General features: G+C 36.8%; 2 protein-coding genes across 2 annotated transcripts; one reads left to right on the forward strand and one right to left on the reverse strand.

The window, feature by feature from the left end:
- Positions 1–287: 287 nt before the first annotated feature.
- LOC110795184 (uncharacterized) lies at positions 288–6,791 on the forward strand. Its single transcript, XM_022000168.2, has 11 exons — positions 288–506; positions 2,149–2,324; positions 2,451–2,632; positions 2,735–3,454; positions 3,566–3,643; positions 4,094–4,490; positions 4,594–4,793; positions 5,263–5,339; positions 5,827–5,928; positions 6,113–6,299; positions 6,404–6,791. The coding sequence occupies exons 2-11, from the start codon at positions 2,150–2,152 to the stop codon at positions 6,491–6,493; spliced, it is 2,208 nt and encodes a 735-aa protein (XP_021855860.1). The 5' UTR covers positions 288–506; position 2,149; the 3' UTR covers positions 6,494–6,791.
- Positions 6,792–7,567: 776 nt separating this feature from the next.
- LOC110795157 (uncharacterized) lies at positions 7,568–13,083 on the reverse strand. The gene is made up of 9 exons (XM_022000139.2): positions 12,834–13,083; positions 11,179–11,367; positions 10,760–10,833; positions 9,958–10,011; positions 8,790–9,035; positions 8,653–8,715; positions 8,277–8,345; positions 8,082–8,127; positions 7,568–7,934 (listed from the first exon to the last, which is right to left on the reverse strand). The coding sequence occupies exons 1-9, from the start codon at positions 12,853–12,855 to the stop codon at positions 7,873–7,875; spliced, it is 825 nt and encodes a 274-aa protein (XP_021855831.1). The 5' UTR covers positions 12,856–13,083; the 3' UTR covers positions 7,568–7,872.
- Positions 13,084–13,448: the final 365 nt, after the last annotated feature.

Here is a 13,448-nt window from a genome sequence, read left to right on the forward strand (position 1 = left end):
ATGTTATGATTTTCATGAATGATCTAGATTTCCATTTCCACCACATACAAAGAAAATATACAATTTTTTTAAAAAAGAAAATCAAGACACACAAAAATGGTAAAAGTAAACTCCTTAATTGTAACAAAAATCAAGGATACCCTATGCTCCGTATGACCAAACACCCAAATGGCAAAATCCAACACAAGCTAGACGACAAAAAATAGGGGTAGTACTGTAAACACGCAACATTTGGTGTCAGTTCTCCCTGTACTTGATTTCCCCATACAGAGACTACTATTTGCCTTTCGCGCTTCATAAACCCATTTCTGCACTCTGTTACACCTCCACCTTTTCCACTACCTCCAACGGAAAAACTTCCACCATTTTCTCTCTCCTCTACTCTACACTCACTTTCTCTCTCCTCAACTCCGCCCTTACTTCCACCTTTCCACGCCCGAGAATTTCGCCTCTCTCTTTTCAAGTGTTGCCGGGGACGCCGGGAATTGCTTTTGATCGTCTATAAGGTTTACTTTCTTTCCTTATTTGGAAATTATTGATATTATTTTAAGGTTTATTTTTGGTAACTTTTTTTCTCTTGCTAATCTGATGAAATTGTTTCTGTAATGCTGTTTTGTGATGAGTTTTTTCGTTGTTTGTTTGCTGAATTGTAGAATTATCATGTTTTAGTTTGTTTTCTTACGGAGTTCTTTGTAGCGTTTGGAATTTTGGTATTTTGTTGAAAATCCTGAAATGGTTGGATTTCTTTTTTTGCTGTCTGGTCATTTCGACGCCGAAATCATAGATTGTAATGCGAAACTATACTTCACATTAGTGAATAGGGATGTAGCATTTTAAGTTAAAGGTATTGGGAAGTTATGCTCGTGTTGTTGGCGAAGTTTTGTTAATTTTATTTATTTGATAGATGGTTTAAGTGCCCTCGTCGCCTTCAACGTGTTAAATCGATGATGCCACTGCACAACCACAATTGCTATAAATTTGAGCTTGTGAGGTTGTATGAACTGTGATTTATTTGAATTAGACAATTGCTATTTCGAACCTAAAAGATAGGAGTAGTCCTACCCATTCTAGATACTACTCCGCCCGTTTGGAAATAATAGTTACATACTCGTATGCTACTTACGGATGCTAGAAATATTTGCATGTCTTTCATAAAACTGTAACGGTTTATGATCGGACTTTCCTCCCCACCTAAATTGTGTGAGGTAGAGAGTGTAAGAGTGGCTCAACTTTTTATTATCTAGGGTCTATTAGTAGAAATGTACTTCGTATTATGTTAAGAGTGGTTGGATAATATGAGTACTATGTATGGACGGAGGGAGTAATATGTTGTATGTAATGATTCGCTTTGGTTTATAATTTTCGTGGAGTAATTTCTGCTATTGGGTTGAGAGTCTTGAGACTACTTAAGAGAATGAGAAACATGGTGTCACGTCGTTGATTAACAACTGACCCCTTGTTTAGAAAACTACACATGTAACACTATATGCTAGTTATTAGTGCAAATCTTATTATTATTCTTAGGGTAATTATTAGTGCAAATCTTCACTCAAAATTTGAAATCAGTTACAGAAAGGTTTATTGACCTTGTTCAAACCTATAAATAAGCTCAAGTGTCATCATGTAAACTGACCAGTAAGTTTTGTCCAGCGGCGTGTGCAAACAACAATGAACTTTAGAGATGTGTTCAGGCTTCTAGAAACTAAAGTCTAAAGGGTATAATGCAGATTTTCAGGTCCAGACATATGAAACCTCTGAGTGTCAATTAAAAGTTGGCAACGACGGTACTGCACATTGATGTTCTTGTCGATTTCTTTTACATCCAGCACTTAGTTACCACTTATGGTGCTTATGATCTGAATGGTGAACGGCGAAATAATTGATTATACTTATTAAAACATAATATTGTTTTCAGATAATTTTCTAAGCAGAATAGAATTATCATGTTACTGGATGCCCAGAAAAGGATGTGTATTCAGTTATGATTTGTTCTCGGGAATTTATGACTTGGGATTTTGCGAAACATATACTGCTTCCTTTTATTTCCATTCTCGATTTTTTTTTTGTTTCGTGTGTTTTAACCATGTTAATATGTTTTGAAGTAGGCTATAACTTCTTGACCAAGTATGCATTTACATTATTTGGTAGGATGGGTGCTGGTAGAAAGACAGAATCTGTCGTGTTGCAGAATAAGCCACCTCCGCAGCAGACAATTAATCATCATCCCTGGTCGGCTCGTGGTTTACTGAAGAAGGACCTGGCTGCTGTAATATTTGGATGCAAGTATTCCACTATGAATGAATGCCATTTAAAACTGTTATTTGGTTAGTTAGCCACCTATTGCAGTATTGCTCATAATTGAAATTTCTTTTCATAGTTTTGATTTTTGAATTTGCTCTATTATGCATAATATGGCGCCTGATCAAGCAATTTGCTGCATTCTTGAACAGGCTTACCCGAAGCACATTTTAAGTATGTGCACCATGTTACTCCAGGCATGCCTCTTTTCCTATTCAACTACAGTGATAGGAAACTTCATGGGATATATGAGGCAATATCTCCTGGACAACTGAATATTAATCAATATGCCTGGACCTTAGATGGCGAAAAACATACCCCTTTCCCCGCACAGGTACTGTTATCATGGTAAATTGGATGCTATACTGTAGGTCAAGTCATCTCGGCAATGTAGGTGCTTAAATGTTAACATAAATCGCTTTGTGCCTGCTAATAGGTTCGTGTGAAGGTTCGTACGCAGTGCCGCCCTCTAAGTGAAGAGCAGTACAAGCCTATTCTTGTTAATAATTACAGCAGCCATGAGCCGAACCATTTTTGGTTTGAGTTGGACAAAATTCAAACCAATAAGTTAATCTCTTTGTTCTTAGCTTCTCCAATTAGCCAAAGTGTTGCTGTCCCTCGCATTACAGCTAAGTCGGGTACTCTGTTTAAACAACCTGTTGCTCCAATTGTTCACCAAGAAGTTTGCAACTTGGGAAATGGTAAAGGTAAACAAAGAGTGGCAGCTGCAGCGGATCAAGATGTAGTGGAGAAGCAGCGAAATGTTGCTACTTTCCATGAAGGGAAATCGTGGAGCTCTTTGTTTAAACACCTGTCCGATTCTACTTCGAAAAAGAAAGATGAAGATTCCAATAGTGAGGGTTTTTCCAACATGTCAGAAGATGAAGCTTCTCCCGCTATGTCTGAAGATGTTAGCGTGGATGAAACTCCTCCTGTTATGTCCGAAGCCATTTATGTGGATGAAGCTCCTTCTCTTATGTTCGAAGCCATTTGTGCTGGTGAAGCTCTTGACGTGTCAGAAAAAAGTCATATGACCTGTGTTGATGAAGCACATTTTCCATCAGAAGTGAGTTGTTTTATTCCGTCAGAAGTTGATTATTTTGTTGAGGAAATCAGTTCACACTTGCAGTCAAGTGATCATATTGGTGTAATTAAGGTATCTTACTTGTCACTTTATGCCTTTTTTTTTGTAATTATTTTATTATTTCAGTTTCCTGTCATTTATGTCCATAGTGTTGCTAATCCTTATAGCATCTATTTTGTGTAGTTGATCCAGGCAATCGGGGAGATGAAAGCATTACAGTTGGATCAAACACGGAAAATCCAGAGCTTGGAGCAGGATTTGGTAGGGATTTTCCAATATACTTGTGTTGCCTTTTTTTTCCACTTCATCATTGCTATATTTGGCTATGTGAATAATTTTTATAAGCCATGTGGTTTATGCCTTAATCAAAACCGCAAAAGTGGTCCACAATATAATCCCCAATCCCTCCTCTGAGATCTCAAAACAGGAATCAATAATACAAATACAAGGTGAACTGCTTTTGTATAAAATCAAGCTCTGTCAAATTTTTTTTTGAAGGTATCAAGTTCTATCAATTTGCAGAATTTATAATTATTTTGCAGGATGTTGATTTTAAAAGTTATCCTCCAGATTGTTTGGCTTTTATTTTTTAAAAGCCTTTCCCCCCTTTCAAACTGTGGTTTTATGATAATAACTTGATAACTGTATCCTCTGCTGAGGTGCATGAACTAATGCTTTTGTTTATTGAATGTGACTAAATTGACAATACAGGTAGAAACCAAAAAAAGAGTTCATGAGTTGGAAAACTTTCATCGGGAATCGGGGAAGTACATACCCTCTCATTCAACTGTAGAAACCAAAAAAAGAATTCATGAGTTGGAAAACTTTCATCAGGAATCGGGGAAGTTCATACCCTCTCATTCAACTGTGCATGTTGAGGACTCGCAGTTCCAGAGTATTTCTCAAGATTCCTGTCACTCCATGCTTTTAGTGGGCGGATTTAGTGGCTCCTCCTGGCTACAGAACTTGGATTTGTACGTGCCTTCCAAGGATGTGATAACATCTCTTGAACCAATGAGTTCTATCCGGCCATATGCTTCGGTGGTGAAACTTAAGGATGCATTATATGTTTTAGGAGGAGGATATGGTACATCCTGGTATGACACAGGTACTAGTCTTTTGAATTTGACTTATCCATCTCTTCCTCTATCCTTTGATGCTAATTATTATCAATAATTAATTTTGAATCTTGTTTCCCTGGTTGGCTAAAGTTGATTCCTACAACTTGGAATACAATAAATGGATGAGTTGCCCTTTGTTGACTAAGAAGAAAGGCAGTATGGCAGGGGTCTCTCTCGATGACAAAATCTATGCTATAGGCGGTGGAAATGCGAATGACTGTTTCTCAGAAGTAGAAATACTTGATCTGAATATTGGAAGATGGGTCCGCACCAGATCAATGGTGCAAGAGGTAATGTACATAAATCATCTTGTTGCTGTAAAGTTCGTGCTCTACCTCTGATGATATGCTCTCATATAAGAAATCCTTTCTTGTTCAATTATATGCACAAGTGGAAATTACACGTAAAAATTCATCTTGCATTTTTATCAGCTAGCTGAACATCTTGTTTGTAAAATGATTAATCAGCATCAGTAATAATTTGTTGTTGTCTCTTCCTCCTGTATAATGTGGCCTGGAAGCACAAGAGAGATTTCCCCCTCCTTTTTGTTTTGTATTACGCACATCACACTATCCATGTTTCTTCAATCCTCTTCACCATTTGGTAAGTTGCCCCCACAGTATTTCGGTGTTTTTACAAACAGGAGAAAAAGATAAAGTGTTATTTTTACAAATAGGAGTTCTATATCCCTGTAAACATTTCATCTTGCAAAATTCTTGTCAAAGCCCAATATAGTGAGTCTCCTCTTGTGTATTTCAGAGGTTTGGCCCAGCTGCAGCACGATTGAATGGGGCACTCTATGTTACTGGGGGATATGACGGTCATGAATACCTAGGGTATGTTACACTGTCACAGTGCCTTTACATTCTTTGTTTTCTTCTCTTTTGTTACTTTTTCTGTGATGCGTAATGTCTTATCTCTTTACAGTGACTTCTTTTTTTGTCGAATTCTGCTGTGTCCGGGTAGCATGTTATTCTGGATCAAAAGTTTGCGAGTTGTGTGTCTCCCTATTACATAAATCTAATTTCAAAGCCATTTACCAATGAATGTGGGGTGTCTAGTTTTCTTGCAGATTCTCACATATTTCCTCCAAATAATGTGGAATAGTATTTGAGAATTATTTTTTCTCTTTTTATAGATCTTTAAGAATTTTCTATACCAATTTATTTTTTTGTCTCCTTATCACTGGTTTCTTTATGATCCCATTGTAATTCTTTGTCAGATGTGGTTTGAGTCATATACTTCCACTTCTACTTCTTTAAAAAAAAAACCAGTTCTAACTTTTGGTCATGGTGGAAAATTCATTTACCACTCGTCTTGCAGGTGCATGGAAAGATTTGACCCTCGTGCATATTCATGGACTAAATTGAGGAGTATGAACACAAGAAGAGGATGCCACTCTGTGATTGTTATGAATGAAAAGTTGTAAGTGCTCTTTTACCATAATTGTGATAGTTGATCGGGCACTATTTGTTTCTATCTTGATGTACTGGATAATCTAGACTAGTTGAAGTTCACAATTGGTGTTCTTACATCAATATTTCTGTGTTATAATCAAACGCGTGTCACGATGGTGGTTATGATGGTTATGATGGAGCTCAAATTGTAGGTATGCCATTGGTGGTTATGATGGAGCTCAAATGGTGCCGACTGTTGAAGTTTACGAGCCTCGTGTTGATTCATGGACAATGGTTGAGTCGATGAACTATGCCAGAGGATATATGGGTAGTGTGGCTCTCGGAAACACTATCTATGCGATATGTGGGATGCATGATAGCGAAGAGATCTTGGATACGGTAAGCAATTAAGTGTTCTTTTCTTGTCAGTAACCTTTGCTGATTACCTAGATTTATAACATTGATAACAATTTCCTCTCTTGCCTTATGGTTTATGGTGGTAGGTGGAGTGTTATTCAGAAGGTAAAGGATGGCAACTAGCCAACCTGAATTCCATTGGGCAAAGATGTTTTCTCTCAGCTGTTGCGTTGTGATATGACTATTGACTATTGAGAACCTTTGTGAACAAAAAGGTTGTATATTACATGATTAACGTGTTAATAGTTAACCGATTACTTAAACCTGTATTACGAGGACACAGAAGTTGTAGTTAATAGTACTTGTAACTGTGTTTATTGCGGGTTGGCTATTGTTCAAGCCAATATTAGCGTTCTACCCCCCTACATGGCTACATGATAATACAACTGTGTTAAGTACTAGTGAAACACATGATAGGACAAAATTATTGTTTAGTCCATAATTATTGGAGTATTCTGTGTTCTTTCCTTGGAACTGGTAACCTAGCTCATGAGTAGACAGTTTCTTTACTCATACGATTATGAATCGTTTATGTCCAGTATAACTTAGCATTTATGTTCAGTGTTTAGTTAGTATTCATAACTTAGTATGTAGACAGTAAGATAATACGGTTAACAATTTGATTTGGTTGCTTCCTGTAACCTGTTATTCATTTAAAAGAGAATGTCACAATTGATAACTTAGTATGTCACAATTGATTTTCTATGCGTAAAATATGTGACCTCTTCACACCCCCAACTTCTCACTGGTTGAGTTAAGTGGGTATTCATTATTCTTCAGGGCATGCTTGGATTGAGGGTAATGTATTAAAGGGTAATAAAAGTCAAATTAAGGTAATTGAAGGTGATGATGAGGGGATGAAGTGGTGGCAAAGGGAACACGGTAGTGTTGGCAAGAAGAAAATAAAGGGAAGGGGGAATCAAATACCCTCATCATGGGGGAAATAGTTACCCACCATCCCACTAGGGTGATTATTACCCTCATTTGGAGGGTAATTACTTCCCCCCTTCCTCCCTTCTCCTCACAACACCACCACAACCACAACTTCTCATCACAATACCACCACACCACCCTCCTTGCAACCACCTCAATTCACCTTCATTGTCCTTTTATTACCCCCATAACCCATTACACCCAATCCAAGCGTGCCCTCATAGGCCACATTTTATTTAGTTAGGGCTTACCAACATTTAAACCTAGTAAAACTAAGAAATGTTCATGCTGAATCGATGTATCATGAATTCAAGAGAGATCATACAACACTCAAATACAAATTCATATAAACTTGCGCTGATTTTTTCTTGTCTAACTTCAAAAATAGGGGGTGGGGGAATGAAAGAAAAATACCGTTCAATAATTGAACTGATTCTTCATATCTTTTCCTTCAAATTGCTGCTAAATGGCAACAAATATCTACATCTACGTTCTCTTTTAAATGAACAAGAAGCAACCAAATCCCAGTAAATGGAGAAACAAGACTTTCACTAACTGAAACACGAGGTTGGCTGATACAAGAAGAAATGACTGCAGAACCGACGGATCAAAGAGACAGCATTCATCTGAGGCCGTGAAATGACGGCAAAACAGCAATTAAGGGGTCACCATAGCCCACAGCTTCTGCAAGCACAATTGCAGAGTAACAATTAGAAAATTGAAATTAAAGAAAGCTGAGTTTTGCTAGGGGTCCATCATATGATTATTGTGGTTTATTCACCTATTTTGAAAATATTTAGATATGAAAAAATTAATCACTTGTTGACATACCTCCTTCTTCAAAAAGCAGCTTCAGAACTTCACCGGCTACATCCGACTGGTCATTCAATAATTAAAGATGTTACCGAGAAAATATTTGCATCATCAATGAGAACGTAAAGGAAGAAGAGCAAGTTTAAAAAAGTTCCCCTTTAGTTATTTATAAGACCGTTTAATACAAGCTTAAAAATCATGGGAGAAGCTCACCTTGACAGGAAGCTCGGTTCCAAATTGATCAATATAGCCAATCACTTGACCCTCTTTGATAACATCACCCTGCATTTTGTTATGAGGAAATGTCTGATTAATAAATATTTAGCCACATTTATCACCCAGATGAAAACACAGCTCAAGAATGTAAACTCGACATAATACTGCATCAACTATAAAGCATTATTCCAGTGGGTTCAATAGACATTTCTCCTATCTAAGAATTTGAGAAAGCCATTTAATGGATGTCAACAACAGCATTAAGTTCAGGAATAGATAATCTAACTAGCCAGTTTCAGCAAAGATGTTCTCAAAAGATCAGCTGGGTGATCGAATAATAATACATGTAGCCTTCTACAGATTCCACTGTTACCTGCTTACAGTTAGGAGGTTGCTTTTTCCCCTTTACAGTTCTTCCTCTTCGGAACGAGCCGACCTGAACAAAAGGTCAAAGATTTAATGACACCAGTCTCTTAGTTGTTATATACAGACAATGATTTGAATACATACTGTTGGTGATGTTACTAATTCGAATCCATCGGCTCCAGAGGCTTCTAAAGAAGCCAATTTTGAAGATGCTGCTGAGGAGGCACTTGCAAAGAGACTGCTTTTTTCAAGAGAGGGTTTTGGAGCTGATGTCGAAAGCGCAGCAGGAGCTGATTGAACCATGGGTTCACTTGGAATAGGTGGTGCAACTGGAACCGGAGTATTCACGGCACCAACATTTCTCTTAAGATGCATCTCAAAATCTCCAACCTACAACAAATTATAAGTTACATACACAATCTCTGCCACCGCCAACCTTTAAGAAAAAGAAGTGAAAAACAGAGCCCATGTATAAAAAAGAACATGTTCTCGTGAAGATCACAATCTCACATCTAATGGCAGTTCTCAACAGTTCAAAAATAACCATTGTATTGTGGGAAGTTTAAAGCGTAAAAGTTTCTATGACAGCATAATTAAGAAAAACTTTGGGAATTAGAAATTCCAAAATGTATGATGAAACAATTATGGCGTTGAATGAAATACTGTATATTAGAATAGGTAAACCTTCTTATATGCAGAACAATAACCACCAGTATGAACCACGTAAACAGACTCAGATCAATCACATCGAATTCTATAGAAGTTTACTAAGACAAAAGTGTTAAAAACCCAAGCATTCAAGGCCATTTCACATAAAACGACTCTGGGAGTCTGGGGAGTTTCATATTAGTCTTCAACTCTTCATATCCAGAAATATTCTTGTTCTCCTATGACATGGCTGTGCTAGAATAATCACAACCTATAAGTATAATAAATCTACAGGGCAGTCATATCAGAAATAAGACGTCTCAAAGTCCCAACTACCAAGCAAAATAAATCTCACAACCACCACAAACAGTTGTTTATGAACAGAACAGATGTCTTTTAAGGTCAGGTGTGGATGCAGAAGTATAGAGCCCCCTAGATTTACCAACTTCAGTTCCGGAGACCTTAGCAGTTAGCATGAAATATCTACTTGAGATGTGCTCTTTCAGCTTCCATTAATATCACTTAAATTGAACTATTAAAGTATTAGTAATGAGACGGAGATTTGAGACGGAGATTTCAAACCTTAATCTTTAAACTTCAAGAATGTACTACCAGAATCAGTTTGACATGTATATACAAGTCAATTTGGACAAGAAAACTTTACCTTTAGTTGTACTTCAGCAACACTTGTTTCATCACAAACCTCCAAGAGCAATGCCTGAAGAAGTTTTAACAATTATATTAGTTTGTAATCAAGCGGATGAAACATGTGGAAAATAAGCTTTCGCGATTATTTGTTTGTTCCCTAGACACAGCCGCTTCCCATAAAGCATTTATTTACAAAGAAAATGAAGAACATGAATGGTACATAACACCACCAGGTCCACCACTATCTTTTAAGGCTGTAGAAGATGAATGGTGTCAATTAAAATATTAATTCAAACATGATGAATATTGAATACACTACTATTATGTGGTTATGTCGATTAACCTTAGCAGTTATATTCAATAAGCTAGCAAGTCATGATGGGTGGCATATTAAAACTTTTAGCAACTTTTGTTCTTAGAAAAATGATAAAAAAAATGCGCAAGCCAAACCATCTTTTCCAACTTCAATGGATTGGAATCAAATGCACCAGCAACGGTTTTCCTTTCTTCACCTTCTCCACTTACATCAGTACTATTCAAAGGTGTTAAGATGTTGTTGTAAGATATCTCAAATGAAAGATGCGCACAATTGCATGGAAACGATGAGTGTCATACATCTAACCCATCCTTTTCACCCTGTAAGCGTTTATTACATGAAAGACATGGATTTAACTAAAGAGCGCTGCCAACAAATTTAACTTTTTATTAAAACTTCCTCTGCATACTATTATTCATTTATTCATAATACACAAATTTCGGTAACAAATTCTATGCTAACATGCATCATGGGAAAGTACACTTGAAAAAGTCCAGTATACCTCAAATGCGTGTGGGAAAGTGGCGCGCAGAGCATGTTTCTCTATTGAGCCTTTTGATCTGTTGTTTACTGGAACTGTCCCAAGAAGGTCAGTAAATTATAGTCAGTGCTATAAAAAAGAGAACAGAAATTCAAGAATAATATCAGACAGCCACAACAGAACAAACGGAGAGCAGCGAACCTAACCTTATGCTTCCCTCTATTCGATCAGAATATCCACCTTAAAATTTGCGACCCACAAGTTTCCATGTGGATATTTAAATTGGACTTTAGGGATATAAAGTTGTTTCAAATACGACATGTTCATTAAAATTGTTTGAAAAGATATCCCATGGCTATTATCAAAATCAAGAAGGGCATACTCGAGGGAGAAACAGGAATGGAAATTGGAAGATAACATAAGCTAACAGTAAAACGCACCATCGGAGTTGGATGACACAGTCGTTTCAGGTGTCTTTGCACATGACACTACAATTCTTGCCTGCCTTGAGGAAGACGCGAGCTTTCCAACGGTGAGGGCTTGGCAGTGGGATCGAATGACAGTGGGCCAGGAAGCCAGACTAGGCTTCTCAAGTGAAGAACATGCATGTGAAATGCTGCCAGCAGAAACTAGAATGCAGAAGTTCCAAGTTCAAGACAGAAAGGCAGTATTGTCTCAGTGTCATACCAATATACCATAGTCATGCTATTATGGGAAAATTATAGACAAAATAATACATCACAGGGTACAAATACACAATCACATCACATGTTCATTGCTCCTATATACAGAAAGTAAATTAACAAAACAGAGAACTGTAGATTATAAATATGAGAAATCAGTTTAAGTATGCAATGAAGGACAAATACTCGTAAGTTGAAGTTCAGAACAAAGCAAATATTTTTATGTGGTTTAGCTGAATAAGACCTACATCCACAAGGTAGTGAAGACAGTCCATTCTCACTGGTTTATTAAAGACAAATACAATGAATAATTTAATATGAGAGCCTCAGTAACCAAAGCTACACGTGTTTGTTGAGCAAGTAGTAGTAGTAATGGACGTTGTAACATTATCACCAATACCCAAGGGCCAAAAGAGTGTCCAGAACTTCCCCGAATCCTTCCTTAAAAAGGTCACATCAGAATTCCTCCAAAATTAATGGGTGCAATCCATGTCCACCATGAGCATATGACATGTATCATATGATCATATCATGTCCTCTTCCATTTAAATCTCAACTCAATTGCTCATCACAAAATAACGTATGTGTACACGGAAACTTGGGAGAGTAAGTAATATGAAGCCACAAATCCTTTCCTTACCATGAAACTCCATGCGAAAAAAACTACTAATTCAAAACTCCACAACTCTCTACTCTCATATAATTGTTTCTGTAGGATCATATTGCATAGGGTTTAGAGCCTTAGAGAGTTAGAGGTGAACCACTGAACCTCATATGTGTTTGACTGTTCGTGTAACCGTCCTAATCCTTTTCGTAGTAAGGTTTATATTTGTTGTTATAGTAATCATCAATGCCCTCAACTGCAGGGTAAATGTTCATAGAGGTACGGCTACAACCCAATAAAGTGCCTTCGGAATATTTACCCATGACCACAGATGAAACAAGCATGAAATCACATTTCGCAAAATTCAATCTACTTGACTGCTTAATGCAACATTACTTAGCTACATAATCAATAAATCCATCAGTCTATTAGTACAATCACCGATTTGATTCAATCATCTCAACATCCACTTATAAATTAAAAATTGAGTCATTCCAACTTCCCCAGAATGTATCAATCAGAGCATGACTAACCTATTAAAAAAAAAGCTACAAATTCAACATTTATCGAAATGCAACTAGCTGCCACGAAAACACTAAAAACCCCACTAACGAAATTCGCAATGTAATATTAAAAAAGGGTGGGAAAAGGGGGGTTATATTGATCAAAGATTTATATCTGAATTGATAAATAATCTAACACAAACACACAACAAAAGCACAAATCATTCAATCTATTGGAAGAATCATCACCAAAAATATAATCATTTAAAAACGAAAGAGAGATAGATGAGATGGGAAACACTTACGACGGAAGGCGGCAGTCTCCATGGAAATGAATGAAAGAATCAAACAAGAAAATGCAGGAAAAAGAGATCTAATGGAAAATGAATGAGGAGAGAGAAAGAGAAAGAAAGTGGGTGTACTGGCCTACTGTGTAGTCTAAGAAGTTAGAGGAGAAGGTGAGGTTGTATGCTTCGAAATGTCCGCCCTTTCTCTCTCAGGTTCCCATTTTAGAATTCGAACTTGGTGTTTTTTTATTTTTTTGGTTTTCTTTTTCTTGTGCGTAAAAAGTTAAAATCTCCGGCGAGTAAAAAGTTAACGACCCAGACGGACTTTGATTAAAAAATTTAAATCGGTTTTTCTTGAAATAACCATGAGTTTTTTAAGAAAATGGAGAAGACTATGGCCCTGTTTGGTTAGGAGCTGTTAGTTGTTAGCTGATAGCTGATTTGACTAGCTGTTAGCGGTTAGTTGTTTGCATTAGTTGTTTGTGTAAAAGTGTTTGGTAAATTAGCTGTTAGCTGTTTAATATGTAAAATGACCATTAAGGACATTGACATACTTTGTTTCTTATTAATATTAGACAAATAGTTTATTGTGTTAATTTTTTTTCTCTTTATATTTTTCTAATAAACATTGAC

The sequence above is a fragment of the Spinacia oleracea genome, chromosome 1 (assembly GCF_020520425.1).
Source record: "Spinacia oleracea cultivar Varoflay chromosome 1, BTI_SOV_V1, whole genome shotgun sequence".
In the NCBI taxonomy this organism is placed as follows: Eukaryota; Viridiplantae; Streptophyta; class Magnoliopsida; order Caryophyllales; family Amaranthaceae; genus Spinacia; species Spinacia oleracea.

Bases quoted from the DNA above. Each gene is read 5' to 3' on its own strand.
- LOC110795157 (XM_022000139.2), bottom strand. From the start codon at position 12,855: ATGGAGACTGCCGCCTTCCGTC. The intron at 11,368-12,833 runs GTAAGTGTTTCC...TCTGCATTCTAG, and splicing joins GGAGACTGCCGCCTTCCGTC to TTTCTGCTGGCAGCATTTCA. The intron at 10,012-10,759 runs GTATACTGGACT...AAACTTCTTCAG, and splicing joins CTTTCCCACACGCATTTGAG to GCATTGCTCTTGGAGGTTTG.
- LOC110795184 (XM_022000168.2), top strand. From the start codon at position 2,150: ATGGGTGCTGGTAGAAAGACAGAATCTGTCGTGTTGCAGAATAAGCCA. The intron at 3,455-3,565 runs GTATCTTACTTG...TATTTTGTGTAG, and splicing joins ATCATATTGGTGTAATTAAG to TTGATCCAGGCAATCGGGGA. The intron at 4,491-4,593 runs GTACTAGTCTTT...GGTTGGCTAAAG, and splicing joins TACATCCTGGTATGACACAG to TTGATTCCTACAACTTGGAA.